The following is a 26,491-nucleotide window of genomic DNA, read 5'->3' as shown; positions in this document are numbered from 1 at the left end:
TTTAGCTAGAAGTTGGGAATATCCCGATTGAAAAAATACTATTAATGAGATGTGTTAAAGGTTTAGTAATTATTTCACTAGTGCTTTTGATAAAAGATGAGTTTATCTCATTAGTATCCAAACAATTTGAATTATTTAATGTTTTTATAACTGTAGATACTTCTTGTTGATTGGTTAGAGACAGAAAAAATGAGTTTCATGGAGCTGGAAATTTTTGATAGTTCAAAATTGTATCGTCTGGTATATTTGGAAGGGATTTTATAATATTCTCAGTAATTTCAACAAGAAAGTTATTGAAAGAGTCACAAGATATGTTGGCTGTTGAATTATGTAAACCATTTGTTTTATTTCGCTCATAGTTAATTACCTTCCAACACGTCTTGGATCTACTCGTGAAGTTAATATCAGTTGATCATATGCCAGCTCTTTCGTTCTTTTCAACTCAGCATTGTAATGATTTTTATATATTTTATATTCTCTGTAATGTACTGACTTTTTAGTAGAATATTTTGTTCAGTAGGCTTTTGTTCAGGTTCATTAGCCGGCACAATTTTTTGCTCGTTTATTTTATATGTATTTACTTTTTTTAGAATTTGTATTTGTTGTTGATGTTTTAATAGAATATGATATTTTACTGGTAGATGGCGGTACATGTTGCAAAATTGAATTAGTATTTTGTAGTTTTAACAATAATATTAAATCTTCATGTTCTTGAGTTCTTTTTTCAAGTTGATAGGAGATAAGAAAGTCTGCCTACGATTTCAAGTTTTTTTTTAATAACGTCATAATCTTTCGCAAGGCTTCCACAATCACAAGATAAATTTTCACTCCTGTCATGAAATTTGTCTTCTTTATCACTGTCTATTAAGTTCGTAGCTTTATCACTAAGTTTATTTACATAATTTATTAACTGAAAATTGGATCATAAACAAGAAAAACAGCAGTAAGATAGTAGCAACAGAGATGCCTACGAAGATGCTGTAGAGTAACCAGAATGGATAGGAGAAGTAATGACGAAATAAAGCAAAGAACGTCAATATAAACAGACATACTAACATACATAGAACAAAAAAGACTAAAGTGGTATGGACATGTAAGAAGAACTAGTGACAGCAAATGGATAAAGAGAATAACCGAATGGAGCCCCATAGGAAGGAGGAAAAGAGGACGAATCCGAAAATCCTGGAGGAACGAAGTAGACGACGCCATGAATAAGAGAGACCTAAACGATGGAGAATGGGACAACAGAGAGAGATGGAAACGGTTGAGCGAGGGAAGGCAGTGAATACTGTAGAATCCCTTGCACATCCATCTATTTGTTGGTATATTTCATCCTTATATAAAAAGTATGTTGAGTTTAATGTTAACTTTACAGATGATTGGAATTCTTGCAATGGGATGTTAGTCTACTCTTTTATGTCATTCCACTTCTTTTTAATGATGTCAGAGGCAAGTTTTATTGGGATGTTAGTGTATAGTGAAATGACGTAAAATTAAATTTCAATGGCATAATATCTGGTTCCAAAGTTAATATTGCTTATTGAACCTAAACCCAAGAAATACGAAAAAATATATTAAAAATATAGTATGGTTTAAGAAAGCATTATATACGTAGGTATATATATATATATATATATATATATATATATATATATATATATATATATATATATATATATATATATATATTGTCATACTTTTTCTTTCCCAACCAAAGAAAAACAAATAAAAATATCCATCGGAATAAATTTTTAAGAAATCAATATAAACAAATTGTATATAGTAGTTTAAGATAAGATTTAGTGTAGATAAGAATAGAAATTTGTTTGGCAAACGACCTGTTTCCGTTGCAAACAAAATTATCAAAAAACCTTTGTTTAGAATTAGAAGACATTTTACCTGAAGTTAATCTTTTTCATTGTTTGTATAGTCGAGTATTAAATGACCATATTCTAATCTTTTGAAATAGGTATAAAGGATGTATTGAAAAAACCAATTTTAAAGTAAGCTATTTAGTTTTCTCTGAAACCGAAATTAGGCTTTTCCAAAATCATATATATATATATATATATATATATATATATATATATATATATATATATATATATATTGATATGTATTGTATAATTGTAAATTATGTGTCTTTGACCTTCTATTAATTCGTTTATGTTGGTATGTCCTTATTGCTGGCTTCTTCTTTTAGTATTGGTAACCAGAGCCTACTAACTTCTGTTGATGCATTAGGACATTATATAAAGGCTTTATAATGATTTGATAACTTCTTTTTTGACGTTTATGTTGTGGTTAGAGTGATAATTTAATTTTCTTTAGTGTGGGTTGGTTTTCTGTAGACTTTAGTTGCATATTCTGTATCCTTCCTTGTGATTAACACGTCGAGAAAAAGTAGTGACTCGTATCTTTTTCCATAGTGAATTTGATTGATTGTTATTTACTGTTGATATCAACCAAAAATTTATTCAGTGCTTCTGGTTATGAACTACATTTGAGTTACAAATTGAAACTACATTTATTCAAACATTTAGATATGTCGTTGACTTTATTTTTTCAACTTCATCGGGAACATACTACAAAGTGAACCAATAATTAGGTACTAACATAACATTCACAATTTTATAAGTTGTTTATAACGAAATGTTGTGTCTTATTTTATAAAGTAAATTATGTCAGAGCGACACATATTCTACGACGAACAAGGCGACACTGATTTCGACCTTATTTAAACATGTGTCATTAGGGCCAACTAGTTTTGTTTCGACTTATTAATCTTACCAGATGTTAGCTATTTTTAGTTTATCAGAGTTTTCAAATATTGCAATACATAAATTGATTCTTTACTTTTTTATGTGGTTCATTTCGAGAAATAATCTTTTTTTAGTTGTTTTTTATCTTCAAGAACTTGACACCTTACAATTTAAATGTGTGACGTGTTGTGTTGGAATTGTGTGTGTACTACTTACTAAGAATTTTCTCTGTTTTGCAATCACTTTTGTGCTACGTTATTCTTTGTTTTAAACACTGCGATGTTCGTCCTATTTACTGCCCATCACTTTCTAGACAAGAAAGTTGGTAAATGAGATGAGTCTTATTTAGAAGGGGTGTCTGATCTTTAAGTTTCGAGAATAAACTGTAGTTGGATATGCTATTATAATTAGCTATTCTAATTTTAAGAATTCCACTCAGCAGCTTGATTATATTGTTAGAAGCCATATATATATATATATATATATATATATATATATATATATATATATATATATATATATATATATATATACTAAGTTTGCAATAAACATAAAATGTAGCAAAAACAGATTTTGTTTTAAAATAAAATACTAATCGTAGCCATATAAACATAATATTTAACATGCAATACTAGTTATACCATAAAAACAATAGTTTTGTTATCATGATTTTTAAAATACCTTTTACAGTTATTTTTATTTTTAGGAAAAGCCTTTGATATTACCTACGTCAGATTAATTTTTAATTCACCGAGACCAGAGAGCTTTTATATTTCTAAAAAATTAACAGGTGAAGGGCCATGGATTCCATTTCAATACTACAGGTAATTTTTAAATTTTTAATGAAAGAAGATCGCACAGCCCTTATGGAAAATGTAATGTCACTCAAATGCAATAAATTTACATGAATAGATTTGAGTCGAAATTACAATCATCTCACATCATTGCGCCAATTCTGAATTTTGATTAAGAACGGTGTAAATTGTAATTAAACTTTATGGAAATCCCATTTTTTAAGTCCATAAAACTGTCATTCGCAATTCGTAAATACTATTAGTCTAGTCGCTATTAAAAACAACTTACCCAGTGTGAGCTAATCCGATTAAAGGAACTCTACACTTTGGTAATGGTACTTTGCCTTACTACCTGCAGAATGATTTATGAACTGACGATTAACAAGGTTTTTTCTCACTCTTAACTCCATATCCATCATTTGATTTTAGATTTATTTGATATTAAATATCTTTTTATGCCGTTATTATTCAAAATTCAGAGGTGGCGCACTGATATAAATTGATTGTAATTTCGAGACGAATCTATTGATGTAAATTTTATTGCATTTGAGTGACATTACATTTTCCATAACATGTGTGCGATCTCCTTTAAATATTCTAAAGAATATTTTTAGTCTAGTATTTTAGAAATAATATATATGTACTTTAAGCTCAAGAGTTAAGCATATTGTCTATTTGTACAGTATACACTAATTTAACGTAGATATTAAATTTCTTTTGACCTTTCGATATCCAATTGAAAAATTCTGAAATAAAATATATATATATATATATATATATATATATATATATATATAGTAAAAAGTAATGGCATGTCTCGCAAAACAGAAAACCAAAAATGGTATATCGATGGAAGGCAACCGTATTATATGTATTTCTGACTATTGGTCGTCTTCAGTACGGTGCAGCCAAGTTAGAAAAGGAGCATATTAACTTGGGAAAGGATCACTACAGCAGCAATGCAACCAATTTGTGGCATTAGAGTTAGAAGACCCTGATGGTTTCCAGGGCAACAACTAACACCAACCACGGAGGAAGCTACAGCTACCTGGGGAAAGGAATGCCAAACATTGAAACGTTTAAAACAAATGGAAAAGAATAATGCGAGTGAATAATAAAAGTAAAAAGTAATGGCATGTCTCACAAAACAGAAAACCAAAAATGGTATATCGATGGAAGGCAACCGTATATACGTATTTCTGACTATTGGTCTTCTTCAGTATGGTGCAGCCAAGTTAGAAAAGGAGCATATTAACTTGGGAAAGGATCACTACAGGAGCAATGCAACCAATTTGTGGCATTAGAGTTAGAAGACCCTGATGGTTTCCAGGGCAACAACTATATATTTGCAAAATTATATATATATATATATATATATATATATATATATATATATATATATATATATATATTACTTATTTTACTTATTTTAGTACCTATTATTCAAAACAAATAAAAAATGTAGTTTTCACTACCCAATTGTGGTTTAATTCCTTATAAATAATAATACCTAATTTCTATAGCGAATTATGCAACACCTTAACAAATTTCCCTCAAAAAATATCTAACTTTCATATCGGTGACCGTTAGCCTAGAGAAGAAAAGATGCCCTGCAGTTGGGTATTAATAATGAAAACATTAACCCAAGGGGAAGTTTAGTCTTGGAATTTTAGATAAATGAAGAATTTCAGGTTTAAAGTCGTTCACTATGCGATGGCTCTCAGTTGTTTCATTAAAAGAAATGAAAATTTAGAATTTATCTTGGTCATTATCAACTCATGATATGTAGGTAAAAGAATTTAATTCTTATTACAATCTACATACAAATTTAATTATGTATATAAAAAAACAATTGTTATCCAGACATGCAAGAACTTAAGGAGATATACCCCATCAAAAAAAAAAAAAAACACTGTAAAACAGGTACTTTTTTGCATGGATCATCATTAGAAAATATTCAGCATAATAATTGAATCTACTGTAGTAGGATATAAAAAAGGTAAAAACTTATTTTTTTTTCGAAGATTTTGAGATCAAATTCGAATGTTAAAAAATTGTTATAAAAAAATTTATTGTATTATTATTATAAAATTAAAATTTAACTAACTGGAATAAACAACCACAGATAATGATGTGTTTTCGCTGAATCGGCTCTTGACCAGTTTCAGATAAATGGATACGCCAATAAACAAAATTATCGAATTTAGGACGATACCAATCCAGATGAGTTCAAAGAGTGTCTAACTAATCAGGAAAAAGTGACTGTTTGGTGTGGATTTTGGGCTGGTAACGACATCGGTCCATATTTCTTTGAAAACGACGTTGGCCAGACCATCACCGTCAACAGCGAATACTACAGGTCGATGAATACCAACTTTTTTTGGCCTGAATTGAATGATATGTATACCAACCACATGTGGTTTTAACAAGATGGTGCTACATGCCACACAGCTCATATCATATTGGACATTTTGCATTAGTGGTTTGAGAGAATGGTAATTTTACGTGGAGGTGATGGGAACTGTCCACCAAGACCGTGCGATTTGACCTCGTTAGACTCTTTCTTGTAGGGTTTTCTTAAGGCGCAGATCTTTGCGAAGAAGCCACAAACCACAGCGACTCTCAAAGCCAACATAATTCCTGGAATCAATTAAATTCAGCCTGATTTATGCAACACCATGAAGAAAAATTGAACATAAAATTTAAATATTTAAAGGCATATTAGTCAACGGGAAGCATCTAAATAACATTAGATATGTTTATGTCGTATTGCAATCGATTGGCTTATTATACATGTTACATTCATTTAACCTTCTGGCTCAGACGTTCAGTGTTATCAATTGCTTACTTAGCCAAGACAGGCGGCCTTACGTACCCTCCGCATCACGGTGGCAGCTCAGTTAGATTAAAAATTGAAAAATTTCTGATCTCTGTGCTGGGAATCGAACTCAGGCCTCCCGGTTTGGTAAGTAAGTACCGTAGCCACTCAACCACGATCGACACTTGCACATAGTTAGAGATATATTGTAGTCAGTAAACGGTCCTTCTTCCTTTAATTCTTTAAACGAGTCTGTTTTTCATTCCAGCCTTAATTTAGTCAAAAGGTTTTGTAATCTCGGAAACCTTTTTTGGATGGTGCTAGAAAGGTCACTAATGGAGACACTGCGGACGGCAGCCAGATGGTTGGTGGAGAGCGAGTCGTGGGTGCGAAACTAGCTTTTGGAACCGGGAATGGGTCCAACGGACGAAATAAGTAAAGGTATGACAGGATAAGAATAAGGTATTAGAAAAGATACCGAAATAAACAAAAAGATAGATGGGTAAAATTACCAAAGATAAGATAAGATAGGAACAGGGCGCCACTTAATTTTTTGGGGCTTAAGAAGAAAATTAAGAAACCTTAGAAAAGAAAAAAGATAAGGAAAAATATTTTGGTTCTGAGACCAAATCCAAGGAAAGATACCAACCGTTAATTATTAAATATATTTGGTCAACACCCACTTACCTACAAAATTAATCAGCCTGATTTTTCTCCTGGTCAAAGGTATAGTAACAATTGAAGGTAAAAAGCAAATATTCAGAGATATTGTTAGGAGTCGACAAATAAAATTCATACATAAAACAAAAACAAAATATATTCAACAATACAATGATGTAGGCGGCTATATGTACACTCAAGTAATAAAAATACACCATCAATTATTAAATGGTGGTATTATTAAAGTCTCTCTTTGCTGTTTAATGGGCATATCTCGAGATACTGGGTACAGTAAATATAAAATGAATAACAAATAACACAAAGTTAATTAAAGTTAAATTCAAAGAATACAACAAGATTACTGAAATAAAAATTTAACCAACCCGCACTGGTTAAGTTTTTTATCTGTTCGCACAGATAAAATGTTATCTGTGTTTAATATTGTTTAATGATTATCGGAGAATTAAATGTTTGTAATTATTCTTTATTAGAATTTCTTAGTAGCTGATGGAAAGTTCGTAAGAAAATGTTGAATGTTCTTTAAATTGAATGCAAAAATCAGTAGTTACTCTTAACTATAGGTGAAGACATGGATGAACGTAGGTTCGCCCAGATAATTGAAGATAATATGATACCATAACCATACCATATTATTCGCCCAGATAATTGAAGATACTATGATTACTTACAGTAAATTTTGATTTGTTAATAGCCAACGTCCGAAACGGATAGGGCAAAGGAAGAAAAAGAAGAAATTTTGATGACTGCTACACTGCACTGAAGTTAATACTATACTTGTATCAAGCACTGAAGTTATTTAAATTAAAAGGTACTTTATACCAATATTTAATCTAATATGATATTAGATTAAAAGAACTCAAATATATAAGTGTATACACACTTAGAAAGAAAATGCACAGAGAACAGAGACAGTAAAATATGAAGAACGTCCTTACGCAAAGACTGTCCCGCCAGGAGTAATGTTCCTCTCAAAATTTCACAAGCTTCCCCCAAAAATAAGATGTAATATCCCCCACTTAAAAATGACAGGCTAGCCTGGATGGATTTCTAAGAAAGATTCTAACGATATCGAAAATAACGGTACTCTTCTAGCTAGGAACATGATGAAAGATAGATCCTTTCGGATTAAGTTCTCTCAGAAAAATTACTATAGACGTGCCTTCGACGATATTTACCAAATTTATCAAAAATAAATCGCCTGAAACCGGAAAGAATTAACCGAGGATTAACGAGGATAATAAGTCGGACCTTCCGTCTTTTGAGATAGTCGGTAAATTCCAATCAAATTTCCTAATGGTCAACACGACCAACCGCGTATATATTATTTGCAAATACGGCCATCGGCGTCTCAGCAACAGGGGTAAAAGGATTCAAAATTATTTAATATTTTAATTATAAAAAAATGTTACCGTTTATTGCCTAAAACAGTCAAGCTGAGCTGAATGCACATTCTTAGAGGTTCCTAACATATTTACCAGATACCCAACAACCACAATACACACCACAATGAATAAGAGGTGGCAAGATGGGATACAAATAGAAAATTGATAAAAAAGTATCACATCAATATGTTAATAAATGCCTTAAGGCGGCTTGAGACAGCTCGTAGAATAGGTACGGTCAGTGTCGTGGTAATTTTGGTGTCGTGGTAATGGAGTGGTCTAACGAAGTTGTGTTCGAATTTTTATCGTTGTATAAATTACCCAACTTCTTCTTCTTACGGTGCCTATCCGTTCCGGATGTTGCCGATCAGCATAGGTATCCTAACTTTACTTGCAACTATTAGGAATAGTCCGGTTGTAGACGTATTGAACCACTTCCTCAGGCTTTGAAGTCAAGATATTCTTCTTCTCCCCGTTCCTCTTTCAAAATACCTTGCCCTGAAGAATGAGTTGCCATAAGCCACATCTGTGTTCATTTCTCATAATAGTACCCAAATTAATAAAAATTTTACCGCCAGCACTGCGTTGCGTAACCCTCGATACTGACCATCGGAATGGTCTGACTACATTTTGGGATAGGTCGACTGTATTTATCAAAAAGCAAATATTTACTAATTTCATAGTAACGTGGGGTGGTAACCGTTATCTCTTTTCTGATCGTTAATATCGATTTTCTGTTTCTCTTTGCCGATGTAACTCAGGGAAGGTCACCATCCACGAGCTATCTAATTCCGGCTTTAGAGCACTCCATAGTCAAATTACCACGACACTGACCGTATCTCCCTAGCCGCGTCCGAAGGGTTGGACATGCCGTGCATCAACTTCCGATTTGATTTTGAACCGGGTCAATTTATTGACAAACAACGGGATAGCACGTTCAAGCTTCAATAAACTTCAAGCACATTCACCTGACAACTATTTGGATATTGTTAAAGCTCTGACAGCAAACCGAACGCACTTTCACATATGTCGGATAAAACAAGACCGTGGATTTCAGATGGTCGTCCAATACTAGTTTTAATAATCTTTATTAGCCATGCACTTAAAATATTTTTAAACGATATACGGAAAAGAATTTATACAAAATGCGAGAAACGACTAACATAAACACAATTCGAATTCTGTCAGGCACTTTTGCCATACAAGTTATTTCAGAGATATAGGCATGTAAAAAAAACATATGTTTTATGGAATATTAAAATGCATTTGACAGACAAAGACAAATGAATAGCTTTAATGAGATAAATTGGAATAGAAGACAAAGACCTCAAAATTAGCAGAATCGCACTATTCCAATAGCGCACTATTTTAACATTATTTATGCTTTCAGCTACTAGGAAATTCTAACAGTTTCAAACATTCATGCCGCATTGCAAGATGATGATGTAATGGACATCAGTAGAACTCGATTGTGAAAGATACTTCACGAATTAAATTTTTCGTGGGAAACCATTAACAGAAAATCAATGTTAATGGACAGTCCGTAAATCATTTCTTGGAGATTTCAGTATCTTCGAAAAATTAAACAGCACAGAGAAAAAACCGAAGAATATATTATTTAGATGAGACATGGATAAATTAAGGCTATACGGTTTCCAAGGTCTGGCAAGACAAAAATGTTAAAAGCAATTGCCAAGCTGTGTTGGATGGATTGTCCACAGGTATTAAAGCACCGTTGGGAAAAGGGAGTTCCGAGGGTTTTCTTAAAGAAGGGTTGCTCCTATTTGAATCCAAAAAAACGTACAACTACCACGAGAACATGAACGCCGATGAGTTTGAAGAATATTTTGAACAAATGCTGAAATTTATACCAGAAGGTTCGATTATCGTTATGGACAATGCCAAATATCATTCGGAAAAGTTTTCAAAATAAAAACATTAATAAATTAAACAAATATTGTTTTTTGTTACTTGGTAAAAAATTCTTCTAATACTTTACTCCAGACGACTGGAATGATATTGCCAATATATCTGAGTTGCGTTCTTGTGACGACTTTATTGTAAGATAGTTTATTCGATTAAATGAAATCAACTTTAACTTGAGAATATCAGTCAGAAAAAAGGACATGAAAAACGAAAAATGAGGGAGCTTGCTAAATTGTTAACTGAAATAAAGAAATATTAGCCTTCAATTCACGATTTGTTTGAAGCTCTTCAACCGAAATATTTCGACATAATTGTGAGTGCGACAAAAATAGTAGCAAAATATAATTATGTGCAAGACCGTTTTGAATCGCCTACTTTGGCACTCAATCTGAGCACTAGTCCGAAACAATGTTGTGATACCGCAGTCATTCTTGTTTTAAAGAGAAAAGAATTATATTGTATTACTGAGGCAGAAGCAACTTCGAAAAACTACTTATGACACACCTAATACAAAGTAACTGAAGCTTCGAAATATCTGGTATGGCTGCTGGTGACTAATAAGTGGAATAAAATTACGTTATTACATCTTGCAACTGATATGAACGTATTTAAAGAATATCTAATAAATACGGAAAATTCTGCTCTGAAAACTAATAAAAAATAATAAAGATATAAAGTCACTTGTAACAGATTTAGATACTGCATATTGCAGAGTACTACTCTTGAATATACGTAGTCTTGGAGAATTACAGAGATTGCCATTTTACTTATACGACAAAGTTAATAACAACAAAAATATGAAGAATTTTCAGATATAGTAAATCCCACTAAAAATATTTTAATCAAAAGTTCGAAACGCATTGTGATTAAGAGTAAAAGAGGTAGGGATGTACTGGTCCTATTTTCAAAAGATTTTCAAGAACAATTAACTAGAATATTTAAGTACCGTGATAATATTATCAACAACAATAACATATTTATTTGGAAATCCTACGTCCTCTGAACCACTATGTGGTTATAGAGTTTAAAAGAATCACGATTCAAGTGCAGAATTAAAGAATCCTTTGACCATTGCGTCAACCAAGCTCAGAAAGCTCCTAGCTACCATCATTATTTACTTAATTGACGGAATTATATGTTAAGCTTTAGCAACGTTTATGGGCCATATTGTGTGCATACATAAAAGTTCATACAGGTTATCTGATGACGTTTTCCAGTTGGCGAAAATATATAAAATTATATTAATAATGGAAAAAAAAGAAGCATCTCCATTTATTCAGCCAAACGAAATCGACAAAGTGGCTGATATTGAAGATAAATATTTTGAAGAACACCAAAAAATAATAGCTGATTTTAAGAAAAAAAGAACTTTAATCCCATGGAACCAAGAACAAAAAGAAATTTTAACTACATATTTTCAACAGTAAGGATTGGCTAACAACAATATAAGGCTAATACAGAGGTAAAAACTTCAAATTTGTATATTGGTATAAAAAAATTGTTGGTCTGTGTCGTTTGAACTGACAAGAACCACGTGTTCCATTCGATAATTTTTAATATTATGTAAACCATATATTGATGTCTTCACTTCAATTTTAGTATTAGCTACAAGTACTAACTGAATGCACTGAGGATGATCTGATTCAGATTGAAAACGTTATGCATCTCTAATTTTTGGACGACACTTCTAATAAGTTTTAATAAAAAAAAATTTTGTACCAATATACAAATTTGAACTTTTTACTTCTGTATTAGTTTTTTAAATATGGTATACAGCAAACTACTGGGATTTTCCCATTAATTTTATAACAATATAAGGATTGGTTAAAAATAAAGATCTATGTTTAAAACATTAATCAAACCAAATTCATAAAATATGTTTAGTCTAAGTAATAATTTTAAAAATACCCAGTACTATTGCCTCATTTTAGCAACATTTAACTCTTATATTAAAATATAAGATTATAGATAATATAAGATCCGATAATAAAATTATACAAATACCATTTTCAGCGAGATATCCTAGTTTAACAAATTTTGTTAACGTAACAAGATGGAGTTAAAGTTTTTAAAAGGTACTGTCTTGTCACCCCTATTGCCGCCTTGTGTTTGTCTAAGTCGAGAATTTTCTCTTCACCGCTGAATATTCCACGCGCCTTTTTTATCGATGCGGAAATATTCAGTGCGAATTGTAAGCGATAATTATTAATGTAATTAGAATTTGTGATAATAATTAAGTAAGTTTTTGAAGTTAAATAAAGTTAGTTAAACCACTTTGTGCTTCACTTAACCTCTGAAGGTACAGAAAAACATAGCGGTACAGAAATAGATTGGGTTACCTGGTTTTTTTATCGAGATCCTAGTTTGAAATAAAAAGTTTTGTTAGCTTTTTGTGATTTATGTAAACAAAGAGGAACATATTTTAATCTATACTTTGGTATTTAATTCGGACAACCGTAATTAATGTAGTATTTATTTGGAATAAATAAAAACTACAAAAAAACTCTTTCGTCGATTTTTTTTATTTCAAAAAGCAATTGCTTTATTGTTCAAGTGCCCACTATTCAACTTTCGTGTAAGAAGGATATATAAGTACACTTTTTGGTAGTTGTCTTTTAACTTAGTGTAACCATTTAGTAATTTATTATTAAAAACATAACAATTTATGATTCCCAATATCCTTTTCCTATCTTACCTCCTGTTGTCTTATTCGCTATTTTATAGAAATTATTATTGTCATTCGGTACTTCGGTTTTATCATTTTTTTTTATTTGTATCCGATTCTTGTGTCTTTGTTCTGCAATACGTTAAATCAAAAACTTACTTAGATGACTGTGTTAAATTTTAAAGTAGCACCAGCGCATGAAAATGATTTTCGGGTTTAGGTCAGGATGGTACGGAGGTAAACGCAAATGAATATGGCCATGCCTGCGTAAAATTTTCTTCGAACTTGTATTTTACATGACGGTTTATGATATTTAATGGTTTCATATAATTCCGGTTTTAAAGCGGTAGGTATAAATGGAATATTTTTCTGTATTAACCATTCTATCATTTCATTTTTTTGAGTTTGATGTAGGCGCCCGCTCTAACTGAATACTATGATAAGATGCGTTATCAAAAACTAGTACCGAGTTAGCAGGTAAATTAGGTATAATTAGGTATTTTATTAAACGTTCTTGTAACCACTTTCCATAATTATATGCATTCATTTCAGAGTGAAAATCCCCTGATTTTATACCCGACTTGAAGATTAATAATCCATTCTTAATGAATCCCATGTCTCCATCAGCATGCACTATTTGTAGTCGTTGACCTTTGGAAATATTAGAAAATAATCCCTTTCTTGATTCGTCAGTCCAGTTCTTCAAAGAAGTATGACCGCTGTGTAAGTAAGTCTCGTCAACATACACAATTGGCCTATTTTGAGTACGAAAAAGTTTGATTTGTCTAAGATATTTTTTTCTCAAAGCTGGTATGTCACTTTTTTCTATGAGCAATTTTCGGTTCTCCTCCAACGAAATTGCATTTTGCGTAGAAGTCGCCTTAGAGATGTCTGTGAAATTGTGATATTCAAATCGTTATGAATTTTTTGTTTTAATTATTTTACCGTAACCCGACATTTGCCTGTTTTATAAAAATCGTAGATTATTCTGCCAATGTCTCTTGTTTCGTATTCCAGCAAATCTATGATTGATCTCCTTACTCGTTTTTTGCCTGGACTGGCAAACTGGACTCTGTCGGTATTTTTCAAAGAACATTTTGCCTCTCTTGTTATCCTTTCGATTGTGCTGATGGAAATTCATGTAAAAGTAACTATAGTGATTCATTTTATCTAGTTTGTAAGTATAAAAAAGTCTATATTTACTGCCATACCGAAAGACAGTACACAATATATTCATGTGCTAATAGGTGTAATAATTTAAGTATGTTAAAAAATGTCTTTCAATTATCGAGAATAAGACCGATGTACATACAATAATAATTATAATTTCACAAATTTTTGCAAATATGTTTATTTAAAATGCTATGCCGTTGCAAACTTGAATATTTTGGCCATGTTATGCGACACCCAGAGAGATATAATATACTCCACTTAATAATACAAGGCAAGGTAGACAGAAGAAGAGTGGACAGGTCGAAGAAGAACGTCATGGTTTAGAAACCTGAGAGAATGGTTTAACAGATCCTCTGCATCCCTTTTCCGAGCTGCCGTCAACAAAATTACTATAGCCAATTTGATAGCCAACGCTCGATAGTCGAGCACGGCACATGAAAAAGCAGAATGCCATATGATACAACCACGAAAGTACGTTATACAACTAAAAGAGAATGAATTAAGCAGATATGACTAATAAAGTATAAAGGCAAAGTTAAAAACTCTCGATTATTTTCAGTTCATTTGATAACGAATTAAAATTAATTTATTGTACAAACTTACCTGTTGCTTTAGCTGTTGTTTCTTTCACAGTTTTCAAGGTATCTGCTTCGAGCTTAAAATTTTTGAAATAATTATTAAACACATTATAATATATGATCTCACGAGATTGTCCATTAATAACAGACTTGGTATTTCTGTTACTTTCTAACGCCATCATTTAAAGAAACTGCCACAAACACACTTAACTATCCAAAATAATAAGAAGTCTAAAAAATAACAGTCGCACTTCACTTTTGTGTTACGCACTTGACTACTGGGAGGAGACTGATGACAACCACCTAATCCACCCTAAGCGGACTTTAATTTTGGGTTTGTGCGCCTCGCCAACTTAAGTGGCGTTGACAGTACGAGTGGCTAACACCCATGATTTGGGGTGCAATTTTATAAAACCATTTATTTATTCAATTTAATCTCATTAAATGAAAGGATCAAAAGTTTCAAAATTTATTCATACTTTACGTATGAAAAAAATGTACTTAATCTAGAAATTATTCTATTCTTGGTATTACAAAATCTCTATATAATTAAAATATTTTTATAGAAAACACATTTTATATTTTTTCATGGTATAATTCGTGGCTGAAACTTGACTTTTGTTCCACAATTTTTTCGGGAAATCAAATTTGCGGGAGTGGTATGACTCGTTATCCAAAACGACGTTTTCTTTGTCTTTCGGCAAGTTTGGAATTAACGTCTTCCCAAACCATTCTTCATATAAATCTCGTCCTTTTCGTCGTGGTAATCAGCGGTTCCTTTCTTGGCCAAGAAAGTTAATTCGGCCCATGCCACAAAACCAGTTTCGCTTTCAGCACAAAGAAGAACAAACCGAGGACCTCTTTGGGTTGGAGCTTTCAATCCAGTAGAGAGCCCTTTTATGAAGACATCTCGTGGATTTTTGATCGTTGTGTCCCTCCATTCCTTTTTGGCTGAAGCACCGACGTTAATTCAAGACTCATCTCACGTTTTTATCTGTCTGAGGTACTTGTGTCTATAGGATATGATATCTGTTCTTTCCATCATTATCGAATCTCGACCTCTTTTAACATATTCAAAAACCATGTCATTTAGTAGCCTACGAAATATATTTTTTTAAAAAGCCGGTAGGTAAATTGGACTGCAAACTGTTTTTCTTCCTTTTTGTACCGGTTTTAGTTCACCTTGCTGGGCTACTTCTCGAATGTCATAAATTTTGCGAACACTCACACCGCACATTTTCGAAAATTTTTCCACAGTTATAGTCAAGCTGTCACCAAGTTCAGATGAGAGTTCAATACATTTAATACCACACTTTTTACTTGCACCCTAAGAGTCATACTCTGTTTGAAATTCACGACAGATACTGGCAACGGTTTAATGATGTAGGTACTTTCATCCGCTTTCGAAAATGAAATAGAACTGGGCTTTCATAGTTTTTACCAACAAGTTTTTGGTCTAATGGCCAGTACCCAAATCTAGAGAAGAGATTTTTTTCTTTCAAAGAGATCTGTATGCTCTGCGTGCACAATGGGGATTAATACTGATTCGCTTCTTCTAATGACTGTATAATGATCTTTATTTCCCAAAGAATGTATTTACAAAGAAAATTGATAAATATAGATAAGCTATCGACAATGAGTTTTTAACATATATTACTTTTTTATAGTATTTTTCTTTATGTTATTGTACAGTTCGACAATGCAACTCTCTTATTTATATATTGATGATTGAATCATGCTTTAGTTGAAACAATAATAATAGTCTTTTATACAACCGTAGGCAATTGTTCTGTGCGCATATATATTCCAGTGCTATGATTCTTAAATCCGGTCCTGGTGCGCCGTCGGGACAAACCGGCAACGTGGTCGGCCGTTCTCCTGTAAGACATATATTGCCTATCATACCTATACTGCATTCTAATTGTAGCTTCTTTCTTTAGCAGAAATAAACATTCGGAAGCAGTTCAAAAACTTTGTTTCATCATTTCTTAATTCAGCCATTAATATTTCAAATGCTCCTGTTCGAATTGTTTCTCTTGGAATAGGATACACTCAATGTTTTCTTTTACGTTATCATCTTCTTCTTTAAGATCTCCACAGTACGGGGATATCGTTGTCGTCCATCTTGTACGAAGACTGAATCAAACCGATAGGAGCCGACCGTTGCAGATGAGAACACTCACGTCCGGCCGCCGCCTTCCGTTTACGCAGAAGGTCCGTCTAAGTGAGAACGGGCCTAACTAAACAAATATCTGAAAAATTGCCAACTCGACTCACCGGTCGTGATCGACACGCAGTTTTACATGATGACTCAAGTAAAAAATAGCCTTTTGGGAATTTTTCTTTACAGTTAAAATTGCAACTGAAGATATATTGATTTCCGTTAAGGGGATACTTTTACTTATCACATAGTCATTCGCGAAATTTCAGATCTTTAGATTGCACGTCAAAACTTCTTCTTCTTAGAGTGCCATATCCCTACGGAACGTCGGCGACTACCATGCTTATAATATTGTTATATTGATCTCGGTCTTGCGCTACGTGTAGCAATTGGTCCGCTGTCAAACCTGTCCACTGCCGCAAATTCCTCAACCAAGAGAGTTTCTTCCGTCCTATCCATTTCTTTCCTTCGATTTTACCGTTGAGAATTAGCCGAAGGAACTCATATCTTGGTCCTCTGATTATATGTCCAAGATATTCTAGTTTACGCCTCTTAATAATATTTAATAGAGTTCGTTGATGTCCCATTCTTCGAAGAACTTCTTCGTTTCTAGTTCTGCTAGTCCATGGAATTTTTAGTATCCTTCGATACAACCACATCTCAAACGCCTCGATTTTATTCATGATATCGGCGTTTAAAGTCCAAGTTTCACATCCATACAAAAGTACAAACCACACGTAACATCTTGTAAACTTTTCACGGATTTCCAAATTTAATGAGTTATTCAAAACGTCAAAACTAATATTATATTAAAAAATATTTGAGCCTAAATTTGCAATAGCTCGAACAAAAACTGAAGCAATCGTGAAACATGTTGTTGGTGTCCAATGTTATGCTGTATTACACATTGATTTAAAGAGAGCATATTTTTTTAGTATCACCATTGATTCTTCAAATTATAAAAAAGTAAAGTGGTGCTCTTTCTTTACGTAATACTGATATAGGTAAACTGGTCGTACTGCAGCCAATTGGCTTATTGTATACTTTATATGTTGTAGCGTGTGTGTTGAGTAATTGCTTGTTATTAAGCAAAGTTGGCTTTATTTCATTGTCTTTAGAGAGAAAGAAATATTTTTTTAATACAAATTCTCATCTGGCAGTACGCGAACGCTCTTATCACTACACCACCAGGGTAGTTAAGTTATACCCATAACCATAATGTACTTTGATTACGAAAAGTGTATCTAATTGAAATACTTAACTATATGACTTACTTGCCGAGACATCAGAACAATTGAATAATTGTCTGTTTACGCTTTAAATAACTACAATCTAGATACTTGTATAGAATTGTCTGCTATAATACAAACACAAAGTTTGACAAAATGAAAAGAAGAGAAGGTACAATCTTTTTTCCAAATTAAATAATTCTCGTGGTAAATACGCGGTAAAAATAAATCATTGGTTCTGTGACACATTTTCAGATGTGTCAACAGAAGCCACTTTGCATTATTATAAATTTATATAAAAACTTTAATATCGCTTAAATGAACTATTTTTGCCATTTAAAGTTAGAGAATCACTTTTAATGCTTGAAAGCCTAGTTTAGACCTCATCACGCAGGTCAAGCAGCTTCCTGCCAACATTATGTAAGTACCAACAATTTGTAGAAGTAATGGATTTTGATAAGAGCTATGAGTCATGCCGATGCAGTACACAAGTTTACTTGTTATTTACAAGGTCATAGCTCTTGTCAAAATCCATTACCTATGCCTATCAACATTACGAACCAGATGGCCAAGCTAGCATTTCAAAAAGGGAAATATTTTCCATATGAATCCTAATTGTACTTTTTCTTTTTGAACAAGTATGTCCACACTAGTCATAATACCAATTTTGAAGATAAGCGACGCATCACACTCAACCCTTAATTGTATTTAAATTATCCGGTGGCTTTCTAAAATGTAGTAATAAAAGCTGTATAAGTTTGTTTAGCAGTAAATGGTTGACTTCAATTAGTACCGACTACAATCCTGGGTTAATCGATAATAGTATAAAAGGCCCGGTTTCAGGTAACAATGGTTTACCTGAGGTACAAGGTCTTAACAATGGGCCAAGTCAGATAAATTTAATAATATTTACGACAGCACTAATTGAAGTCAAACATTTTCAGTTAAACAAACTTTTTACATGCATTATGTAACGATGTTTGCTCAAAATTCCCCAAGTCAAGTATTAGTTTGGCATTTTTTTCGGTAACCTAAAAAAGACAACATACTAATATGATTGTAGTAAATGCAGGAAAAGTATTGTAATGACAAATTGAACTTAGTTGACGAAACTATAGATAACTATTATTTATTATTTATCTTCCGATTAAAAAATATAATGCGTTATATTACATTACACTCACATTTACTGTGAAATAAGAACAAAGGATCCCATAGAACTGTTCAAAGTCTTACACAATAAACATTTGGTTAAAAATTCACCTTATATTATTAATTTGATCCCTTCCAATCATATTATTATATAAGCGTCAAATCTTCAAATAAAGACGGTTTTGTGTTCGTGACGGTTAATGGCTGGCTGCTCCTTTTTTAGTGCCACTTGTAGAGGTACCTACGGCTTACCTGACATGACTCACACGAAGAAGGGGGAAGAGACGAGGGCCCTTTGTACCTCCGAATATTCCGACATCTCCCCACTTAAAGACGGTAATGTTGCTTTTGGAACACTGGAAGGTCGACCTTCCGCTTATAATTTTGATTCCAGTCCCGAACTTCAGGTAAGACAATATTTAAGTTGTATTATTTCCACATAAATGAAAGAATCTGGACACATATGGGAAGCTGTGAATATATTAAATAGCTCTGTTACCAATATTATACTGTAATAAATAATTTTTAAGAGCAAATTATGTATAAAGTAATGATAAAAAATATTGCAGAATTTTGTCTACCAATTTTTGTGGATTCAAGACGTAGGTACATCAAGATACAATAGTATATTTATAATAGATCTACGTTTTACGTACCTTTTTTTGATAAACTTTATCTTGGAGTAACCATTTATTTACTACTTTATACATCTTTAAACTATTTATAAAACAATTTGTTTCTGTACGTATGTCTAGCCTATATGTTGAACTCCTTTGTGAGAATTGAGAACTTGTAGAGTGAGAAATGTTATTGTACGGAAGTTTTTCGGGTAACTTCGGGAAGATGAGTTCCTGAGTTCAATTTGTTTTCATTTAACTTCTAGAAATACAAGTTGTGGTACATATGAAAAAAAAAACTTGAGAATTAGGAATTGGCTTTTTTGCTAATTAATATGTAAAGATATTAGAAGGAAAGTTGTAGAAGGTGAAATAACGAGTGATTGGAAATTTGTACTCGATAGTGAAATATTAGGGAATGTAATGTGTCACCTGTGTGTGTGTGTGTGTGTGTGTGTGTGTGTGTGTGTGTGTGTGTGTGTGTGTGTGTGTGTGTGTGTGTGTGTGTGTGTGTGTGTGTGTGTGTGTGTGTGTGTGTGTGTGTGTGTGTGTGTGTGTGTGTGTGTGTGTGTGTGTGTGTGTGTGTGTGTGTGTGTGTGTGTGTGTGTGTGTGTGTGTGTGTGTGTGTGTGTGTGTGTGTGTGTGTGTGTGTGTGTGTGTGTGTGTGTGTGTGTGTGTGTGTGTGTGTGTGTGTGTGTGTGTGTGTGTGTGTGTGTGTGTGTGTGTGTGTGTGTGTGTGTGTGTGTGTGTGTGTGTGTGTGTGTGTGTGTGTGTGTGTGTGTGTGTGTGTGTGTGTGTGTGTGTGTGTGTGTGTGTGTGTGTGTGTGTGTGTGTGTGTGTGTGTGTGTGTGTGTGTGTGTGTGTGTGTGTGTGTGTGTGTGTGTGTGTGTGTGTGTGTGTGTGTGTGTGTGTGTGTGTGTGTGTGTGTGTGTGTGTGTGTGTGTGTGTGTGTGTGTGTGTGTGTGTGTGTGTGTGTGTGTGTGTGTGTGTGTGTGTGTGTGTGTGTGTGTGTGTGTGTGTGTGTGTGTGTGTGTGTGTGTGTGTGTGTGTGTGTGTGTGTGTGTGTGTGTGTGTGTGTGTGTGTGTGTGTGTGTGTGTGTGTGTGTGTGTGTGTGTGTGTGTGTGTGTGTGTGTGTGTGTGTGTGTGTGTGTGTGTGTGTGTGTGTGTGTGTGTGTGTGTGTGTGTGTGTGTGTGTGTGTGTGTGTGTGTGTGTGTGTGTGTGTGTGTGTGTGTGTGGTGTGTGTGTTGTGTGTGTGTGTGTGTGTGTGTGTGTGTGTGTGTGTGTGTGTGGTGTGTGTGTGTGTGTGTGTGTGTGTGTGTGTGTGTGTGTGTGTGTGTGTGTGTGTGTGTGTGTGTGTGTGTGTGTGTGTGTGTGTGTGTGTGTGTTGTGTGTGTGTGTGTGTGTGTGTGTGTGTGTGTGTGTGTGTGTGTGTGTGTGTGTGTGTGTGTGTGTGTGTGTGTGTGTGTGTGTGTGGTGTGTGTGTGTGTGTGTGTGTGTGTGTGTGTGTGTGTGTGTGTGTGTGTGTGTGTGTGTGTGTGTGTGTGTGTGTGTGTGTGTGTGTGTGGTGTGTGTGTGTGTGTGTGTGTGTGTGTGTGTGTGTGTGTGTGTGTGTGTGTGTGTGTGTGTGTGTGTGTGTGTGTGTGTGTGTGTGTGTGTGTGTGTGTGTGTGTGTGTGTGTGTGTGTGTGTGTGTGTGTGTGTGTGTGTGTGTGTGTGTGTGTGTGTGTGTGTGTGTGTGTGTGTGTGTGTGTGTGTGTGTGTGTGTGTGTGTGTGTGTGTGTGTGTGTGTGTGTGTGTGTGTGTGTGTGTGTGTGTGTGTGTGTGTGTGTGTGTGTGTGTGTGTGTGTGTGTGTGTGTGTGTGTGTGTGTGTGTGTGTGTGTGTGTGTGTGTGTGTGTGTGTGTGTGTGTGTGTGTGTGTGTGTGTGTGTGTGTGTGTGTGTGTGTGTGTGTGTGTGTGTGTGTGTGTGTGTGTGTGTGTGTGTGTGTGTGTGTGTGTGTGTGTGTGTGTGTGTGTGTGTGTGTGTGTGTGTGTGTGTGTGTGTGTGTGTGTGTGTGTGTGTGTGTGTGTGTGTGTGTGTGTGTGTGTGTGTGTGTGTGTGTGTGTGTGTGTGTGTGTGTGTCGGGTAGGAAATACATTTACGTATCATAAGGACTAGATGTACTGCCTGGCATGTCGGACTAGTTTATTACAATCCCGACTAAAACTAGTCCCCTTCTTCCGCTTCTGTTTCCCCGTGGAACTGCTGTAGGGCATTATTTCAAGGGGGGAAAATGTAGTTGTAACATTTTTTTAATGTTAATTCTTATATATAATTCCCCTTCATACTGATACGCCACTGAGTCCAGGCCTTTTCAATTTTTAAATTAATTTGAGAAAACGTGTCGCTTTGAAATCGCTTTACGGCTGGCTTTTCAGCATACAAAACATAACATATTTCGATTGAGATTAAGATCTATTGAAACTTACAACCCTTTAGAGACACTAAACTTTTTTAGAATTAGTTATCTTTTTAGAATTTAAGTAACAGCATATCTCTCTTTACTGATTATCTATTTTGGCATCTTGTATGTTGGAGGATTATTTGTCCGTATATTGTTTATTTTTATGTATTCAACCATTGGTTGAAGGTAATAGTTTATTGTTTATTTTTTTTTGTATTCAACCCATTACTGAATTGTAGTGTTTATTTGTTTTTATGTATGTATATTTCAACTACCTGTTGGAATAATTTGTGTTTGTTTTTTAATTACGTATTTTCTTTATTCTACTAGCAAGAGTACGGCCCTGACAAAAGTTGTAAACTGTACCTTTGACTTGGCTCTTGATATTTTTGTGTTTAATTGCGAATATTAAACGTTATAAATTACAGTTAAGTTATTAAGACTTATTAAGACTTAAATATTTCTTATTAGTTAAACTTAAAATCGCATTCCATCCATAAGTTCCAAACTAATAAATCCATAAGTGGATTTATTAGTTTTTTTAACGGTTCATCGATCGTAAATAATTTTAATTTTATCAATAATAAACAACAACCAGTATTGTTTTTGCTGGGCCAGAGAGGTACAATTTTTCTGCTACTGTGAAAAATCATTAATTTGGTATGTCGTCGTCACTATATATATGTAGAACGTCTCTTCAAAGAGTAAATCTTATTCCTTGGCCACACAGCAGAAATTTCCTGCTAAAGATCAAGCGACTATTTTTAGTGCTATAAATAACGCCCGTCTTCAGGATTACTTGATCCCGCTAGGCTCTTTAATTACTCCAAAAAATATTTTATTTTCTTCTCGTTTACCTAATAACAGAATGTTTATGTATCTAAATAGTAAACTGACCGTAGATGCATTTATGGAGAATGATGGTTCTATTGAAGTGCAAGGAGAAATCTTACGAGCTAGAAGACTCACGCCAGCAGAAATATTAGTGTTGTCCAACGTCTCTCCAACAATCCCACATGACGTACTTATCCGAGAATTAAAAGACATGTGCATAAACCTCGTCTCCCCTATAACGTTCTTAATCGGTGCTACACTACCAGAGTATACCTATATATTGAGCTTTAGGAGACAATTATTTGTCAGCCCACATAATATCACTATCCCAGATTCTATTGAAATAAATTATAAAAACACCACTTTTTCATATCTCAAGACAATCTGACATGTTATACATGTGAGCAATTAGGCTATATTTCAAATAATTGTCCAAACATTAACAGTATACCTGAGGGAAGATGCAGGTCTGTTTGTCCTTACACCTTGTCCTGATGCCTTTGTTTCGGGCACCAGTCATAGGTCGCTGTTTTTTTCCTTGGGGAACAAGTTTTGTCCTTAGAGAAATAGGTTCACTTTGTATACTTCTTTGAAGGACCACCCAGAAAACTGGGACAAATGAAAGTTTCGAAAAGAACGTTTTAACAAGTCTATTTAAACAATTATTACAGCAACGTATTTTGGACGCCGATAACTTGCTAACGATAGCTGATTTAAGAAATTTAGTTTGAATTTATGTGCAAAAAACTAGATAACTTGTCCGCGATACAATATTGACACGAACTGAATAAACTTATTAATATACCGACTGTGTTAAACCTTCTGAGTTGCGGGTTACGCGGACAGGAGCCTAGCGCTCATCCAATGCTGGATTCGAACTGATTCCAACTACCTTGAATTACTACGCTCGTAAATCGTTGCTTAAAATTCAGAAATCGCCCACCTGACCCTCGACATATATAAAGGATATGTTTACATTTAAAATACCTTCGACTTTCCTTTCATTGGTAATGACTCAAACCGATAATTTGGAAATCATTATTCCCTTCATTGTTATGATTCTTTGACGATTTTAGAAGCTTATGCCTAGAAAGTTATTTGAATGCAAGTTATCGGCGCCGTATAGATTATTAGATGGTACAAAGGAATTTTATAAATCTAAACTAATATACAGTGTGATATATTGATACGATACAAAATTAAATAAAAATATTAAATATTGTTGTATGTGCAAACATTGAAAAAAAATCGATTACTGATTACTGAGCAAAATATATTTAGACAGAATCGATCAACGGCTGATAACATTCTGGAATTTGAAAGCGATATAATGGAATCGTTTGCAACTAATAGAAAATGTACCGTGATATTTTTTGACTTTAAAAATGCCTTTAATACTGTCAGAAAACACAGCATTCTAAAAACGTTGTATGAGTGAAATATCCAAGGACACTATTGATCGTTTATCAACAATTTTTTAACCAACGGGACTTTTCGGGTTAAAGTTTCAAATTTTTACTCGACAATTTACTGATTAACAAATGGAGTGCCACAATGGTCTGTATTAGCCCAACACTCTTCATAATAGCGATTCATGATATTTTGAAAAACATAGAAAAACCTTTTAAAAGCACGGAATTATGCTGACGATTTAGTGGTATTGACAAAGGGAAAATATATAGATATTATGACAAAATGTTTACAAAACTTTATAAATAAACTGGAAACATGGTCTCAGAACACTGGCGTTGAATTTTCTACTACAAAAACAAGAGTCATGGTTTTTGCAAAAACAACAAATATAAATACCACGATAAATCTTACGTTATAGGGAAAACCAATAACAGTGGATCATCATATTAAATTTTTAGGAATGCATTTGGACAACAAACTGTCATGGCGAGAATAAATATTTTAAAAACATGATCAAACAGGAACTGGGGTTCCGACCAAAGTTCAATATTATTAGTATACAAATCGTTAATCCGGTATAAACTGGATTATGGATGCAACGCTTATTCATCTGCCACAAAAACTGTTTTAAAATCTCTAGATACAATTTATAAAAATAGTCTAAAAATCGTACTAGAAGCATTCAGAAGAACACCTATTGAGGGCATATACGCTAAACTTGGTGAGCCATCTCTTTACTACATGCGAACGCAACTGACACTAACACATTCATCCTCGGTATACTGTAATCCAGAAAAATATATTAGAAAGTCGAAAATACATCCCTCAATAATAAAAACTATTTTGTCAAGTATACTCCAATCTTGATTTGAAAATGAAAATTTCTCTAAAATATTTACAGATGCTTCAAAATCTAGCAACAGAGTTGGTGCTGCTTTTTTTTTATTTAAATTAACGTGCATGTGACATCTATGGTCATTAGCACGAGTTACGATTTACATGGTAATATCATATAAATTACAAAATAATGTAGTTAACATTTAACATAAATAGAAATAATAAAAACTTGTAGTATAACATTTATATTTTGTTGAGCAGTTGACTTTTCTCGAGGAATTGGATAACCTTGTTGCTTTGGTCTGTGCTGTTTAGGACCTCTTTGAAGTTAGTACTGATATCAAGCTGTTGGCGTATTTTGGCATAAACAGGACATTCGATAAGTATATGCCTGATTCGGAGAGTCGTATTGCAGTGCTGACATTTTGGTTGTGGAGATGTTGTCATCAGGTAGCCATGAGATAGACGGGTATGTCCTATACGCAATCTCCGTATTATTGCCATATTTTTTCGAGATAAACTGGGATAGTAAGAAGGTTCACTGAGGGTTTAATTTCATGAAGCGCTGAAGTAACATTATTTCAGTGAATCTGGCAGGTGGATAGATTAAGCTTCTTCAGTCTAGCTTTGAGATCTTTGCAAATTTGTATATTGATAATGGTGTCCGTGGATGATGCGGCTTTTTTGGCAAGGCAATCAGCTTTTTCGTTACCCCTAATACCAACATGGGATGGTAGCCATATCAGAGTGATAGTTGTATTTTGGTTTATAAGAAGCTGATATGTGTCATGAATATCTTGGACGATTGGATGGTTGATGGATATAGCATTAATGGAGTGTATAGAGGAAAGTGAATCAGAGCATATGGCTATGTGTGTATTTGGATATTGTTGGGCATATTTGAAAGCATGTGAGATAGCTAGTAGTTCACCAGTGTGGATACTACACCAAGGAGAAATTTTAGAGAGTTCGATAGGCTGTTGTACAGTGGTTATAGAATATCCAACACCACTTTCAGTCTTTGA

General features: G+C 33.7%; 1 protein-coding gene across 1 annotated transcript in view; it reads left to right on the top strand.

Moving 5' to 3' along the window:
• LOC140447701 (laminin subunit gamma-1-like) overlaps positions 1–26,491 on the top strand; it is a 318,345-nt gene that overhangs the window by 92,301 nt on the left and 199,553 nt on the right. Inside the window, exons 3-4 of the mRNA XM_072540499.1 lie at positions 3,469–3,586; positions 19,545–19,728. Of these exons, the coding sequence (XP_072396600.1) occupies positions 3,469–3,586; positions 19,545–19,728 (302 nt within the window). The remainder of the gene's footprint in view (positions 1–3,468; positions 3,587–19,544; positions 19,729–26,491) is intronic.

This window comes from Diabrotica undecimpunctata, chromosome 8 (genome assembly GCF_040954645.1).
Source record: "Diabrotica undecimpunctata isolate CICGRU chromosome 8, icDiaUnde3, whole genome shotgun sequence".
NCBI lineage: Eukaryota > Metazoa > Arthropoda > Insecta > Coleoptera > Chrysomelidae > Diabrotica > Diabrotica undecimpunctata.
This window is presented reverse-complemented; position numbering and strand designations above follow the sequence as displayed.